At 38.8% G+C, this 16,877-nt stretch overlaps 1 protein-coding gene across 7 annotated transcripts in view; it reads right to left on the bottom strand.

Moving 5' to 3' along the window:
- Window positions 1-16,877, bottom strand: part of LOC126376241 (fatty acyl-CoA reductase 1-like) — a 37,640-nt gene that overhangs the window by 10,007 nt on the left and 10,756 nt on the right. For all 7 annotated transcript variants that reach the window (XM_050023525.1, XM_050023524.1, XM_050023521.1 and 4 more), the window contains 6 exons: window positions 13,791-13,881; window positions 12,255-12,400; window positions 11,125-11,234; window positions 6,647-6,718; window positions 3,769-3,889; window positions 1,113-1,235 (listed from right to left, as the gene is read on the bottom strand). In XM_050023525.1, coding sequence (XP_049879482.1) covers window positions 1,113-1,235; window positions 3,769-3,889; window positions 6,647-6,718; window positions 11,125-11,234; window positions 12,255-12,400; window positions 13,791-13,881 — 663 coding nt within the window. The remainder of the gene's footprint in view (window positions 1-1,112; window positions 1,236-3,768; window positions 3,890-6,646; window positions 6,719-11,124; window positions 11,235-12,254; window positions 12,401-13,790; window positions 13,882-16,877) is intronic.

Below are 16,877 nucleotides of genomic sequence, written 5' to 3'. Positions count from 1 at the left end.
TTCTGGATACTACAATGTACACCTAGAAGTACTTATATCGCAAGATGAACTAAGTACCCACACCTCACCGAGCTTTTTGTTTGACCAACGCGATAGGTGGTGAGCCGTATCGCCGTCTACGTATATAATGGTCGAGTGTAAGCGAAAACTACATTTAAAAGATAAATTAATAACTCATTGATTCAAGTCCTGTAACAGGGTTCGAACCGCCTCTCTCCTTTTAAGAAGCAAGTAAGCAGGCTACATTCCCTATAAATATACAGATGGCGTTGTACAGATTTTCCTTTGTTTAGTCTTCTAATTTAAGAAAGAAAGAAAGAAAATATTTATTTCCACATTTACAACTTACATTACAGAATTAAAAAAAAATAGGAAAAAAAACAAAGACAAAAAGACATAATACGACATTAATTACACAATGGAGGCGCCCAAAATAAAAAAAGGATCTCCCTCAGCATAATGCCGTGACACGTGCTTAGCACGGGCCGCGGCGCTGGTATTATGGGAGACCTATCGAAATTTCATGGATAACAGACATATGCATCTTTTATCTTTGTTTTTATATATAAATGATGACCCTATTTATTACACCCAGGCTTCATTACATCCATTATTAATCTGAACAAAATTAATAATAGTTAGCAACATAATTCTGTACATCATCATCAGCCGTATGACGCCCACTGCTGGGCATAATCTGATCCAAATATCAAGCAGTAATTATTTTTATATAAGATTCTGCCATTACACTATATTTTTGAATAATGATGTAGGTACCTGAGAAATGAGAAAATAGGTAATTATCACGTTAAATCTGTATAAGGCGATCTATATTCAAATTTCAAAAATATCTTTATTCAGTAGGTAATAGTCAGTAGTTCAGTTCAGTAGTCAATTTTTACATAACGAACGTCTCATCTGCCTAAAACTACTGCAGCTTCTCACACCCTGTATAGCCGGGGAAAAGAAGCTGCAAGAAAAACCTCGGCACAGGGCCCTAACGTTCTTTAAAAAAAATATATAAATATATTGTTTTTCGGGAACGAAACCGGGAAAGTCCTTCATGGGAATTTAGGCTAGAGCTTAAATGTTATGTTGTTGCTAACACTGACCACGCAACACCGTTGAGCGGGACTTTGTTGAGTATGATGGCTCTTCCTGTCTCGATCATCTCGTGCCACGTCACCTTAACCTCCGCTGAGCTCGTGAAGTTGTAGATCGAAGATGATGTATCGCTGTACAAACAGATAGACATTAATATAAATCATCATCATCATCACCAGCCCATTAACGTCCCCACTGCTGGGGCACGGGCTTTCCCTATAGATGGATAGGGAGATCGGGCCTTAAACCACTACGCGGGCCCAGTGCGGATTGATTGATGGTTATTAACGACTGCTAATGCAGCCGGGACCAACGGCTTAACGTGCCTTCCGAAGCACGGAGGAGCTGGAGATGAAAACTTTTTTTTTGTGGTCACCCATCCTATGACCGGTCTTTGCGAAAGTTGCGTAACTTCAACAATCGCAGACCGAGCGCGTTTACCGCTGCGCCACCGAGCTCCTCAATATAATCCTCAATATTAATATAAATATCATTTACTTAATATGAAAGAAGAGTATATACGTGGCTGAGATACGAATGCGAGGATGAATGTGTGACAAGATTAATATACAGGGTGTTAGTGACATCGTAACGAATACTCAGGGAAAATTCCACTTGATATTAACTCAAAATAATCCGTTGAATCATCCCTCTCAGTGTTCGTTACAATGTCACTTACACCCCGTACAAGTACATACAGTAACCATACAAGTAGGTATGAGTGTTAGTGACACTGTAAAAAATACTGTGGGGGATGATTCAGACCATGATTCTGAGTTGATATTAAGTAGAATTTCCTATCGGAAAATTCAGTGTTTTTTTAATTATTTTCCGTTCCATATTTTTGCGACGGAAAATTCCACTTGACATCAACTCAGAATTATGGTCTGAATCATCCCTCAAAGTTTTCGTTACGATGTTATGTACTGACAGCCACCAAAGGCCCTACACATGGCTTATGTAACGACTACTTACTTACATCAGTAAGTAGTAACCGAGACCAACGGCTTAACGTGCCTTCCGAAGCACGGATCATCTTACTTTCGGACAAACAGGTGATCAGCCTGTAATGTCCTAACCAAACTAGGGGCCACAAAGTAATTTTTGTGATATGTCCCCACCGGGAATCAATCCCAGGACGTGTGCGTCAAGCTAGCGGCCTCAAAAAAAAAATGGGCACGAAAAAATAATTTGACCATACCAAAAAATAGTACTCTTATTGAAAAAAATAGTACCTGTTGTAAAAAAATTAGTACCATCACGGTTCTGGATTTATAGCCATGTTTTATTGCACTTGCTAGCTTGACGGTGAGCGAAATTTGGCGAGAGTTAACGAGAAGGTCTTTCGCTTTGATTTAAACGCCAAAAAATAGTACCGAAATAGTACTCACCCCCTGCAAAATACCGAAAGTAGTACTTCAACGGTTCCAAAGTTATAAAGGCAGTTCTTTGATCCCGCTAGCTTGACGTTTTGAAAATACCTATTATCTGGGGAACGCTTGCATCCTTCAGTATGTAACTAATGTCAATAAACTCGTATGAAATAGTACTCCCTACCATCATAATTTGGACCTGATTCTCTTTGTAGAAATATGTCAAAAAGTCATTATAACCTATGTCATACATTTATCAAGACAAGTACAGTCGCGAACAAAATTATTACACATGGTCAAGAATGTTGTCAGATTTTAGTATTTTTCCCCATTTTTGGGTAAAAATGGTGAAGTGCCAGGGTTGTCAGATGAAAGTAATATCATTGTTGAAACTCTTTGAGTTATTCTACAAATACTGCAAATTGTTTATTAACAAACACTTCGATCCGTAACAAATTCAACATGAAGGTATAAATTATAAAATAAAACAGCAGATTAAAAATGTATTATGATGTATTAAAATCACAGATTGTTTTCGATAAGAACTAGACCCATGCAGCCATTTTCTATTAAAATTAGTGCATATGGGTGTATGCAATAGGAATTTTTTGTAATAGCAGCACTCTGAAGTGCAAAGAAATGGTAGGGTAGACCTCCAAAATGGCAATACTTACGAATAAATTGTGAGGTTATGTAATTGTCTACGTGACTGTATCAACAACAAATGTATGGCATAGGTTATGATGATTTTTTAACATTTCTACAAAGAGAATCGGATCAAAATTATGATGGTAGGGAGTACTATTTCATACGAGTTTATTGACATTAGTTACATACTGAAGGATGCAAGCGTTCCCCAGATAATAGGTATTTTCAAAACGTCAAGCTAGCGGGATCAAAGAACTGCCTTTATAACTTTGGAACCGTTGAAGTACTACTTTCGGTATTTTGCAGGGGGTGAGTACTATTTCGGTACTATTTTTTGGCGTTTAAATCAAAGCGAAAGACCTTCTCGTTAACTCTCGCCAAATTTCGCTCACCGTCAAGCTAGCAAGTGCAATAAAACATGGCTATAAATCCAGAACCGTGATGGTACTAATTTTTTTACAACAGGTACTATTTTTTTCAATAAGAGTACTATTTTTTGGTATGGTCAAATTATTTTTTCGTGCCCATTTTTTTTTTGAGGCCGCTAGCTTGACGCACACTCCCAGGACCACCGTGAGCCCAACGCTCAACCACTGGACCACGGAAGTCGTTATATCAAGTGATCTTTAAAGTTAAAACGCACCCATAGCTCAAGTAATTCCAAATGGCAACCATAATGCCGCTGATGAAGACATCCACGGGTAGATAGTCAGCATAACTGTCGCTGCGACAGTACATACTGCGAAGCACGCCTTTGCCAGCGCCTGCGAAAAATATTAGAGTTATAAATTAAGTGCGCGCGAAGAATGATCTGCTATGGTATTTATGGTAGGCGTTTCGTACTTGTAGTTGGGTGATTTAAAGTTTAAACCAAAAAACAAAGTGCAATCCTGGGTATGACGTAACGCGTCTGTCCTTTTTTTTATCCATAGCCAGTTACAGCTGCTGGTCAAACTGACCCCCTCATAATGCCCCCTGACCAAAAGTGCCTACGAAATAGATGTAGGTACTTACACTACTTAAATGTTCCACAAAACATTATTTTTTATGTATGAAACATGATACGTATTTAATTTGCTTTTCATTATTACAAAAAAAAGGTACCCAGAAAAGCCAATGTTTGAGTAGGTAGGTACATTGTAAAGCTCATATTTTTTGAGTAGCTTGTGTAAAGAAGTAAGTAGGACGTGTAATGTCATCATAGACGGGCAAGTTGACAGTTTTTATGTGAAAAGTCCACAAATAAATGACAGAACGACAAGTACCTATTGCGCGGGCCATTGACCTACCTGTATTCATTGCGCAAGCGCAAGAAAACTCGCAATTTATGAGAAAGATAAGTACTCTTTGGTACTTCGTTTTGGTCGACTGCTTACGCGAGAACCTTGTTTAAATAAATTATTAGGTACTTAAGTAGAGAAACATCGTTTATGCGAAATGACAGGGTCTGTAACTTTGCGCTGTTTCATAAGTACAGTCATGAGCAATATATATCATGTAACCAGTTTAGAACCCTGTCGTAATTTCATATTTGACATTTAATGAGACTTATGGTTTAATTTGTCAAAAAAGTTAATGTGACATGGTTTCAAAGTGTATACTCGTGACCGTACAACAAGAACAAATTAACAACAATTGGCAACACTTGACAAAGTATTTCGAGTAGACCGTTCCAAAATAATACCATCCCATCCATCCACAATCCCAATAATACCAGAATAATCCAGAATAACCTGCGATATAAATAAAGTTGACAGCCTCCGTGGTCTAGTGGTTAGAGCGTTAGGCTCACGGTCTGGAGGTACGGGTTCGATTCCCGATGGGGACATTGTCGAAATCACTTTGTGAGACTGTCCTTTGTTTGGTAAGGACTTTTCAGGCTTGAATCACCTGATTGTCGGAAAAAGTAAGATGATTCCGTGCTTTGGAGGGCACGTTAAGCCGTTGGTCCCGGCTATTAGCCGTAAAAACACCTCCGCCAACCCGCATTGGAGCAGCGTGGTGGAGTATGCTCCATATCCCGTCCGGTTGATTGAGGGGAGGCCTGTGCCCAGCAGTGGGAGGTATATAGGCTGTTTGTGTATGTTATGTATAAATAAAGTTTACACAGATTTAGAAGACATTTATTCACTTGTAGGGAAATAAAATTGAAGATGTAGGTATACGAATCGCTTGGCTTAGGTGGAGATGGGCAAGACACTTGGTAAGACGGGGAGACAACAGATGGACTAAGGCTGTTATTAAATGGTGGCCAAGGGTATGCGATATCGAGGCAGACCACCAGCTCGGTGGTCGGGTGACATTGTGAGGTACGCCGGAAAGCAATGGATGAGACTTGCACAGGACGGCAAAGGATGGCGTGAAAGAGAGGAGGCCTACACCCAGCAGTGAGTGGATACAGGCTGAGTATATAGATAGATAGGGAAATAAACGTTTTTATTATTATTATCATTTATATTTAGACCATGCCAGGATAAGCGGAGTTACCAGTCATCTGGGTCATCTATCGTGTGAGTTGTGAGGGCAATGACCGACCTCATCAACCCTAGTGTCAGGGTTACGCGTTAAGTACCCTGACATCGCTTCTCCTTCTTCTAAAATAAGTATTATCACTTTCCAATCCGAACTCGAGGAGTAGGCAGAAAGAAATTCTTGGGTTTAATGGAGGAGCAAAGATCGTCTACTTGGTCTTCTCCTCTATCGTGTGGGTTGTGAGGTGGATTACCAACCTCATCAACCCTGGTGTCAGGGTTACTATTAAGCCGCCGAAGGCTTGACATGACTCATGTTACTACTACGTACTTACATAAGTAAGTAGTAACTGGGACCAACGGCTTAACGTGTCTTCAGAAGCACGGATAATCTTACTTTCGGGGAGGTCAGCACGTAATGTCCTAACCAAATTAGGGATATCACAATAAGCAATACCTTTTAGAGTCATGTCCTGGCCATTTCATGGTACTTATAATTTATTTGGTTAATATACAGGTAGTTAATGTATGTGGTAAACTTTTTGTGATATACGCACAAATTACTATTAGATATATATATATATAATAGTCATTTGTATCTAATATATATATGTATATATATATTATTACTAGAGACTCTGAGAATGGGCTGATGATGATGAAGATTTAATAAATAAATAAATCAACATCGTCATCTCCCTAGCATTATCCTCACAGGGTCCGCTTACCTAACCTGAAGATTTGATAGGTCCGGTTTTTTACAGAAGGGACTGCCTGTCTGACCTTCCAACCCGCGAAGGGAAAACCAGTCCAATACAGGTTAGGTCACATACCTCCGAAAATACATTTCTCGAGAATGTGGGTTTCCCACGATGTTAACATGAATTCGAAAACAAATTCGACAATCATTGGCTTAGGCCTGTGCTGGATTCGAACCCGCGACCTCAAAGTGAGGCCTAAACTGGGCTTCCATGGCTCATGAAGACATGTCGACTAAAATGAAATCCACTCAAGGCTATTCCTTGAAATTTAAAAGTAAATACTACTCACCAATAAGCAAGCCAGTGGGTCCGTTTATGTTGTCTGTCCACCCTGGTAGTGGCTCCCATATGACTGGGATCACTGTAAAAGAAAAGGAAACGTTCAAAAAAATATGATGCCTTAGTCATCCACATTCTAATATTATACCTAAATGCGAAAGTAACTGTCAATTTGTTACATTTTGAAGCTTAAACCGCTGGATCGATTTAGATGAAAGGAGATCATCGGCTTTCCATACTTTCGCCGGCCCAAATTTGAAAGTGCCGGCCAGAGAAAAAAAGGTGTCGAACCTTTCAATTAGATTGCTCTGAACATTTTTTACTATGACACCAAACGTGTATGACCATTAGGTTGACTTTAATTGGATTTTAAAAATCTCGATTTTTCATACATTTTGTAAAAAAAAATATTATGTCCGTTGGGAAAAAGAGGTATACAGGTGTATTACAAAGGACCGTTAGAACATTTATTAGTATGGCGCCAAACTTCTATGACCATTATTTTGACATTTATTGGACTTCCCGTTTTCGTTAATATGTTAAAATGCCGGCCATCGAAAAAAATACGTCAAATCTGTATAATAGTTGCTTTTCAATATTTTTTAATATGACACCAAACATCTATGACCATTATTTTGACTTTTATTGGAATTTACGTTTTGCTTCAAATGTGAAAAGTGCCGACTAGCAAAAATACCATGTTGAGAGTATCGAGTAGATGCCTGTTAACATTTTTTTATATAGCGCCAAACGTGTATGACCATTAGTTTGCCTTTTATTGTATTTTAAAAATCTTGATTTCTTATTTATTTTGTTTAAAAATAAAGTGCTTTGGGCAAAAATTGCGGTACGGCGACCTTTAGAACATTTGATAATCTGGCGGGAAACATTTTTGACCATTATTATGACTTTTATTCGTCTCTCTTTCCGTTTTGGTTCAAGTAGGAAAATGTCAGCCAGCGAAATAAAATAAGTAAAATCTTTTGGTAAACGACTTGAAACGTATTTTTTTTACTATATTACCAAATGTCGACTTTGGCGTTTATTGGACTTTTAAAAAAAAATCTTTTTTATATACATTTTAACAATGACAACAAGCAGAGCTTTCCCAATGACTAGTTATTAGTCAGATAAATACTTTGTGTTTTTGTTTTGTGTGTTGTTAGGTGAACTTCTATATTAATACTATCTGATTTTAGATACGACGTTGGCTGTAGTTTTTGCATTCGACTCAACGTTACCGCCTAAGTTTAGGTTGAATTATGGTATTGATTCATCTCGACCGTAGGTGGTTACCACCCTCCAAAGATAAGCTTGTCATCTAGTGACGAAACTCGTATTTAGGCATGACGTCTGAAGTAGCTGTTAGGGAAGACAGGAGTCGGTCAGTTGTACTTTGCATGTATGCCGATCACAATGTCCTGGTGCTACTCGGCCGATATAGCATAGTACCTCACTTTTCTTAAAAAAAAATAAGCTTCTAAAGCCTGTATCACCATCAGGTGACATAGTGGTCAAACGAAAACCTATTTTTGATTTATAAAAATGTGTCCAAAGACCACGATATTACGCCTTTACCTGCATTATCGCCAGACAAAACTTTTTTCGCCAAAGTGTAGGTATGTATGAAAACTCCAGATTTTTGAGAAATCTAATTGAGTTCAAAATAGTGGTCATAGACGTTTAATGTCATAATAATAAACATTCTGACGATCCTTTAAATAACGCGCCTGTCATATTTTATTTTATCAAAATAAATCAAAAATCGAGATTTTAAAAATCCAACAACAGTCAAACTAATAGTCATACACGATTATTGTCATAGTGAATAATGTTTACAGGTATCTTCTCGATAGATTTGACATGTGATTTTTGCTGACCGGTACTTTTCACATAGAAACTAAAACGTAAAGTCCAATAAAAGCCAAAATAATGGTCATAGACGTTTGGTGCCATAATAATAAATGGTCAAATGGATAAGTTTTAACGGGATATATCAATATTGTTTCTTGGCCGGCACTTCACATTTTCACCAAAATGTATGAAAAATACAAGTTTTTTTTTAATTCAAATAAAACCGAAAATATTGACGCTACAGCTTTGGTGCCATAGTAATAAATGCTGAGACAGATAAATTCTAAGGATATGTACCATTTTTGTTACTTGGCCGTCACTTTACATTTTCACCAAAAATGTATGGAAAATACAGTTCTTTTAATTCGAATAAAACCGAAGATATTGACCCTACAGTTTTGGTGCCATAGTAATAAATACTCAGACGGATAAGATCTAACGGAATATAGCAAAAATATTTTTTGGCCGGCACTTTGACTTCTGGGCCGAAATCCGATGATCTCCTTTGGCATGAAGATAGTTTGAGACATAAGAAATAACACAAAATAGTTTTTATCCCGGAAATAGTACCCAAAGGGGATGAAAAGGGGTTATAAAAAACGTGGCGTGCGATAACCGAAAGTCGCGAGCGGAGAGCCGTAAGTAGTGCGTGTTAAAGTTGGTAGTCCTGATTTGCATTGAGGGACTTTCCAGGCTTTGTTCCTCAAAAACAATATAGATAGCGCTGTAAAGATTTTCCTTCATTTAACCTTCTAATTTCATGGACAACAGACATACCTATGCATCTTTAATCTTTGTTTTTGGGTGTAAATGAACCCTTTTGTTAGACCTAGGCACAATTACTTCTTCCACCTATTATTATTCTGATCAAAATAAAGAGAAGCAATATAGGTGGCAACATAATTCTATACATAATATATTGTTTTATCAAATCAAATCAAACCAAATCAAATATACTTTATCGCACAGAACTAAAATTTCAACAATCAGACAAAACACATGAATACAGTACAATCCCGTGATCATGACACTTGCAACAGTGTCGAAATATCGGGAGTGTCATATTTCCCCGATTTAAACGCGGTAAGAACCCTTTATTATGTGTTCTATACATAATGTGATCCAAATATCAAGCAACAATTATTTTTATATAATATGCTTTTGCCATTACATTTTATTTATGTAATTATCACGTTAAATCTGGACAGTGCCATATGGATCATTTTTGGAGAACATAAAAGAAAGAAAAAGAAAGAAAAAGAAAGAAAAAGAAAGAAAAAGAAAGAAAAAGAAAGAAAAAGAAAGGAAAAGAAAGAAAAAAAAGTCCCTCATTGTAAAGCGAGGCCCTTCTAAAAAGGTGGATGAAGCTTCACACTTTATTTATAAGCTTGTTTTTATTCTCGCCCGAACCTAACCTAACCTAACACTAATTTACTTACATAACATAAACAGCTCATATACGTCCCACAGGCCTCCCCTCAATCAACCGGACGGGGTATGGAGCATACTCTACCACGCTGCTCCAATGCGGGTTGGTGGAGGTGTTTTTACGGCTAATAGCCGGGACTAACGGCATTTTTTTTTTTATTTTTATTGTTGAAAACATTTTACATAAAGATACAATTGAATCGCATTGCTAAACCTTGCAGGTTTGTCTCAATGCAATATTCCGCTATTGTTACAGTTTGTACTTCAGAAGTATACCACTAATTAATAACACTATTCAACAAATAAAGTACACATTTCAAACGCCAAACTCATACATGGACGAAAGAACCGGTAGGATAGGTAATTCGCCACAACACAAGTGAGGCGCATCATACCTACGTATGAGCGGGCGATTCCGAGAAACTGGCAAGCAGCAAACAAGTAAACAAGATAGTAAACAGGGTGCTCCAAATTCACACATCAAGTCACATACTTTGTAGGTTTTCAAACATGTACCTTTTTAATATATTGTTGAGGTTTTTTGGTGTGATTTTATGCCTAATTTCAATTGGTATCTGATTTATTAAGTCAGGTACGATGTAATTAGACACTCGTTTACCGTAAAAATTGTTAAATTTGGGCTTATTTAATATATGATTTGTTACCTGCCTAGTTATTTTGAAGTGTGATATTGCTTAACGTGCCCTCCGAAGCATGGAATCATCTTACTTTTCGGACAATCAGGTGATTCAAGCCTGAAAACTCCTTACCAAACAAAGGACAGTTTCACAAAGTGATTTCGACAATGTCCCCATCGGGAATCGAACCCGGACCTCCAGATCGTGAGCCTTACGCTCTAACCACTAGACCACGGAGGCTGCCACTAGTTTACTTCTAAGTCGTTTTTATACTAACATCCTATGGACTTGTCCGAAATAAACGATTTTTTATTTTTTATTTAATCTTAGTGTTGCGAACTCTTCGCAGATTTTATAATCTTTTTACATATTTTTTATATTTCTTTTATGATAACGTTTTGTATTTTGATTTTTGTTTCTTGTTTACGTCTTGTTCTTGTTTGGTGAAAATACATTAAGTAACTCTCTCATGAGATATTTTTTATTTATTCATATAAGCAGTAATACAGTCCACATCATACATCAGCTATCACCGTAGCTCACACTTAGAGTAGCTTAGTCTACCTACCGATGGAAGGTCTCAAGATCAGGACGGGGATGTGTGCCGTGGCTTCCACAGCCAGAGCCTCGCCCAGCGCCTTGGTGTACGCGTACGAGTTGGGTATCGTGTCCAGGAACCTGCATAGAGTATACGATGAAAACCAGGAAAGTTGTCATCACTGAGCACCACAAGCAGCCCTTTTCAGGTCTCCCCTATCTATCCTACTCGAGTAAATGTGGTCACCCGGATCTATCTCACATAGTGAAGGAGTGCCCACACCGGTTCCCAAGTGGCATAGCCGAGCTGCATTGTGTGACGGATGCGACAGAGACTTGGCTGAGGGAGCTTAAATTCAAATTCAAATTCAAAAATATCTTTATTCAGTAGGTAACATAGTTACACTTTGAATCGTCAATTTTTACATAACGAACGTCTCATCCGCCTAAAACTACTGCAGCTTCTCACAACCTGTATAGCCGGGGAAAAGAAGCTGCAAGAAAAACCTCGGCACAGGGCCCTAGACGTTCTTTAAAAAATAAAAATAAACATAAAATATTGGTATACAATTGAGTAATTTAGCTGCCTAATATCAGTTCTCAGACAGTTAATCCCATGCATGCATATCTTCTAAATAATCACTAACTTTATAATAACCTTTTTTGTAAAGTTTTTGTTTAACTACTACTTCAGCTAGATATATGATCCACGCAGGATATTTGGAATGGAATTCTCTGCCGTCTTCTGTATTTCCGAATACGTGTAACCCGGGTGCTTTCAAGGCCAGAGTGAACAGGCACCTTTTGGGCGAGCGAGCTCCATTTTAGGCCTCGTCAATGCCTTTCGTCTCACCGAGCTTTCTGTTCTTCTTCTTCTATCGTGTAGGTTGTGAGGTGGATTACCAACCCCATCAACCCCGGTGTCACTACACCCGGTTACTATTGAGCCGCCAAAGGCTCCTGACATGGCTCATTAACGACTACTAACTTACCAGTAAGAAGTAACCGGGACCAACGGCTTAACGTGCCTTCCGAAGCACGGATGAATTTTCTGTTCGACCAACGTGATAGGTGAGCCATATCGCAGTCTATAATGGTCGAGCCTAGTGTGTTAATGGAAACTGCACAAAAAAATACTCAAGAAAATGAAAAAAGACTTACTTTTTAGACATAGACTCGAGTGTGGCTTCGTCGAAGAGTTCAGCGGCCGCGATGACCTTATGGGGGTCTGCAGGCGGGGGGTACGCGACCTCTTCCAGCAGCTTCTCGTGCAGGTGACAGTAAGCTGTCGATATGTGGACGAACAGCTGGGGGCGACAGGAAATATTTATTTTTAGGGTAAGATAAGGTAAGATATTTATTGCATTCCTGATGTTTTACAGAGGTCTTAAAAATAAAAAAAAGTAAGTACAACCAGGAACCCTGTAAGGGCACTACAACAGCTTAAAATTTAAAGAAAAAATAGTAAAGATTATGTTAAAAAGTAAAATAAAAATAAAAGATAGATACATTTACAATTATCAGTATTTCATATATTCGTTAAAAACTCATGCAGCGTATAGAATGCTTTTTCAGTTAATTATTTTTTTAACGACATTTTTAAAGAGATGTATTTTGTCTATTTCAGTTATGAATTTAGGTAATTTATTATATATTCTAACGGACATTGAGTGAGGGCCGGTCTACAAATTTTAGATGGGAAGGGAGTTTGGCCAGTGCGTTGCGAGGTCTTAAATGATTTGGTCGAGTATATTGGGGTTCCGAACCTCAAGTCATAAGTGACAAAGCTCTTTAAATACTTAAAGAAAAAAAGAACGGAAGACTCATAAGTTCACTTTGTTAACCGTCCGTCTGTCCGTCAAGACCCTTTTTTTTAGTCTTTATTTAAGAGCTTAGTCACAAACAGAAACTATGTCGCTCTATAAGGCAACAAAAATGAGTACTTACTAAAAACAAATGACATTACTTATATGTCAAGGCCTTTTTTAGGGTTCCGTAGCCAAATGGCAAAAACGGAACCCTTTGGATTCGTCATGTTCATCCGTATGTCACAAGTAGTCACAACCACTTTTGGTGGGACTCGCACTGGACCGGCTTTATTAGTACCTACTTACAAAGATATATTTATTAAAAGATAAATGTTGAGTAAGGAGTACATATACATACATAAACAGCCTATATACGTCCCACTGCTGGGCACAGGCCTCCCCTCAATCAACCGGAGGGGGTATGGAGCATCCATCACGCTGCTCCAATGCAGGTTGGAGGAGGTTTTTTTAAGGCTAATAGCCGGGACCAACGGCTTAACGTGCCCTCCGAAACACGAAATCATCTTACTTTTTCGGACAATCAGGTGATTCAAGCCTGAAAAGTCCTTGAGTATGGAGTAATTACATTAAAAAACGCGTTTAATTCGCTCAACATAGGTACTTAATAATTAGTAAAATAAATACTTAGTAGTCAGGACCGACTGCGTAACGTGCCTTCCAAAGCACGGATCATCTTACTTTCGGACAATCGGATGATCAGTCTGCAATGTCCTACCCAAACTAGGGATCACAAAATGATTTTAGTGGTGTGTCCCCACCGGGACTCGCACCCGGGACCTCTGGTGAGCCCAACGCTCAACGATCGTGACATCGATGCTCAACCACTAGACCACGGAAGTAGTTTTTGTAACCAAAACAAATTTTCAACCTTCAGTTTTTTGCAGGTTTTCGCCAACTCTAGTATTAGTTTTGTGCCTCGAACGTTCAGTAGAACCGCTTTCTTCAACATCTCGTCAAATCTGCAACAAAACACAAGTTAAGTGACGGGTTCGAATACCGACTCGGGCTTCAAACCACTGAATTCGAATTAATTTTTGGATCAAATATAATTCTTATGACGCGGTTTCCAAGATTTGTGCGCGGTTAATATCAATGGGCACCTTCAGGCCTATTGTCTTAAGTTTTGTACCTGGGAGAGCCTTCAGCGCTCCCCATTTGTCCGGTCAAGTAGTTAATGCCATCAATCTACAATAAGGCACGTCAAAATAAAAAAAAAAGCTAGATTGTAGAGGCACCTGCGCATGATTACTCCTTTCTCTATGTTGCTCAGATGTAAGTAAGTATACCTATTAGGTACGTATACGTATTTGTTGCAAAATCTAAGTGACCCTGGCCCACAGATTAGAAAAGTGAACTTGGCAAGAATTTGCGTCGAAGCGCGTACGCATGTTTGGCCTCATTCAAAATTTTACGAATCCGCCTATTACGCAACTGTAGTCTTTTCAAGGTTGACTGCTGTTCTAAGTTCAATCGATTTGATACACTATCGGCATTGTAGAGAAAAGAAGTGGCAGTTAAACTTTGGAAGGTTTTATGGACCATATATCGATGACCGCCAGGGGGGTCAAAATAGCCACATCTAAGCAATTCATCTAAGAAAGCAATGTTGCAATTTGACATTTGCGCATATAAAAGTAAGTGCGCAATGCAAACAAATGTCAAATAGCAATATTGCTTTGTTAGATGAATTGTTACGATGTGGCCATTTTAACCCCCTGGTGGTCACTGATAGTCCCTAAAACCTTCCATACTTAATAATATTTTTGATTATGAATAATTTCATACGAGTTTTATTCATTGAGAAGAGAGCTCCAATTATAATAATGTTTTATTATTGTCAAATTCAGGAGCTCAAAATTAAAACTAAAAATTGAGGAGCTCGGTGGCGTAGCGGTTAACGCGCTCGGTCTGCGATTGTTGAAGTTAAGCAACTTTCGCAAAGGCCGGTCATAGGATGGGTGGCCACAAAAAGAAGTTTTCTTCTCGAGCTCCTCCGTGCTTCGGAAGGCACGTTAAGCTGTTGGTCCCGGCTGCATTAGCAGCCGTTAACCGTCAATACGCACTGGGCCTGCGTGATGGTTTAAGACCCGATCTCCCTATCCATCCATAGGGAAGGCCCGTGCCCCAGCAGTGGGGACGTTAATGGGCTGATGATGATGATGATGATTGTCAAATAGTTAGTGCTTCATTGGTCCGTGCTCGTAAAAATGTTAAGAACTGGTCTAGCTACATACATACATACATATACTTACATAAAGATCACGCCTATTTCCTGTCAGGGTAGGCACAAACCACATAATTCCACTTACTACGACCCTGATACATTACTTTCGCTATGATGTAGGTAACCACTTCAGGACCCCGATACCGACCCCGCCGGCGTGTTCGACGATTACCCTCAATCAGCGCTGATCGCTATCGACTCACTAGGGTCCATTAATTCTTTCAAATATTTTTTCTCTCAGACGAGGTGAGAGCCTTCAGCGCTCCCCATTTGTCCGGCCAAGTAGTTAATGCCATCTGCGGCAAATCTACAATAAGTCACGTCAAAAAAAAGATGTAATAGATATTGTTTTTGATTGTTGGCAGTCTTGCAGTGATGTCCCAAAAATCTAACCAGTATATTACAACACGCGCCTTCATGTGTAAACACATTGTTTGACAACTCACGCGCAATGGCAAATGTATGAGTAAATAAACAAAAATGCTGTCCCCATTCTTGCTTCACTTCACTTAAACACCACTTATAAACATTTTACCCTCGGTAAAATGTTTGAAAAGCTGGTTTATGGTAATATGTATCACGTTATTTCTCGTAACATCCCGACTAATCAGCATGGATTCTTGAGGGGACGTTCAACTACCTCCAACTTAGCACTCTTCAGCAACTTCGTTTTGGAAAGTATGGAAAAGGGAGGACAGGTGGATGTGGTCTACACGGACTTCGAAAAAGCTTTCGACCGTGTGGACCACAACACCCTATTAAGGAAGCTCCAGGCATTAGGAATTCATGGAGATCTTTTGCGCTGGGTTACCTCTTATCTTTCTAACCGCTCCCAGGCTGTTGTGATTGGGGGGTTCAAATCTGACTTTATCCATATACCATCGGGGGTACCCCAAGGCTCGCACCTTGGGCCTCTCTTTTACAACGCTTATATCTCAGATATTGATACCTGTCTCAGTAACGCTTCTCACCTATTGTATGCAGATGATAAGAAGATATACTTGAGAATTCGCTCTGAATCTGACTGTGAATTGCTACAACAAGATTTAAATGCTCTATATAATTATTATGTTATTAATAATATCACGGTTAGTATCAGTAAATGTAAGAGCATTAGTTTTACGAGAAAGCCGCGCCCTATATTTTTTCCATATAATTTCAATGGCGTTGTACTGGAGAGGGTCACAGAGGTGCGTGACCTGGGAATTGTTCTAGACGCAAAGATGAACATGGTTAAACACATTGATTGTATTGCAAATAAATCTTTTCGTAATCTTGGTTTTGTTATGCGCACATGTCAGGCATTTAAGCAACTGACCAGTTTTAAAGTAGTACTACGCGTATATAAGGTCAATCTTGGAGTACGCCGGTTCCATTTGGTCTCCTCATTACGCAATCCATACAAACCGTGTGGAGCGCATCCAGAAGAAATTCATATCGTATTTAAATTATAAATTTAGGAGATCATCTTGTGACTACGTGGGTAACTGTCGTAATGTTAAACTCCTAACGCTTGAAGAACGGCGTACTATGATGGACATGGGACTCTTATATGGAATAATTAATGGAAACATAGACTGTCCTGATCTTCTTGCAGCAGTATCACTACGTGTCCCAGCGCGGCGTACAAGACATACCCAATTATTTCATGTTCCATTTCATTCCACTAATTACGGCAGTAACGCCGTAGTTAGTCGTATTTCTCGAACTTATAATGAAAAGTTTGCCGAC

The sequence above is a fragment of the Pectinophora gossypiella genome, chromosome 20, assembly GCF_024362695.1.
Source record: "Pectinophora gossypiella chromosome 20, ilPecGoss1.1, whole genome shotgun sequence".
Lineage (NCBI taxonomy): Eukaryota > Metazoa > Arthropoda > Insecta > Lepidoptera > Gelechiidae > Pectinophora > Pectinophora gossypiella.
This window is presented reverse-complemented; position numbering and strand designations above follow the sequence as displayed.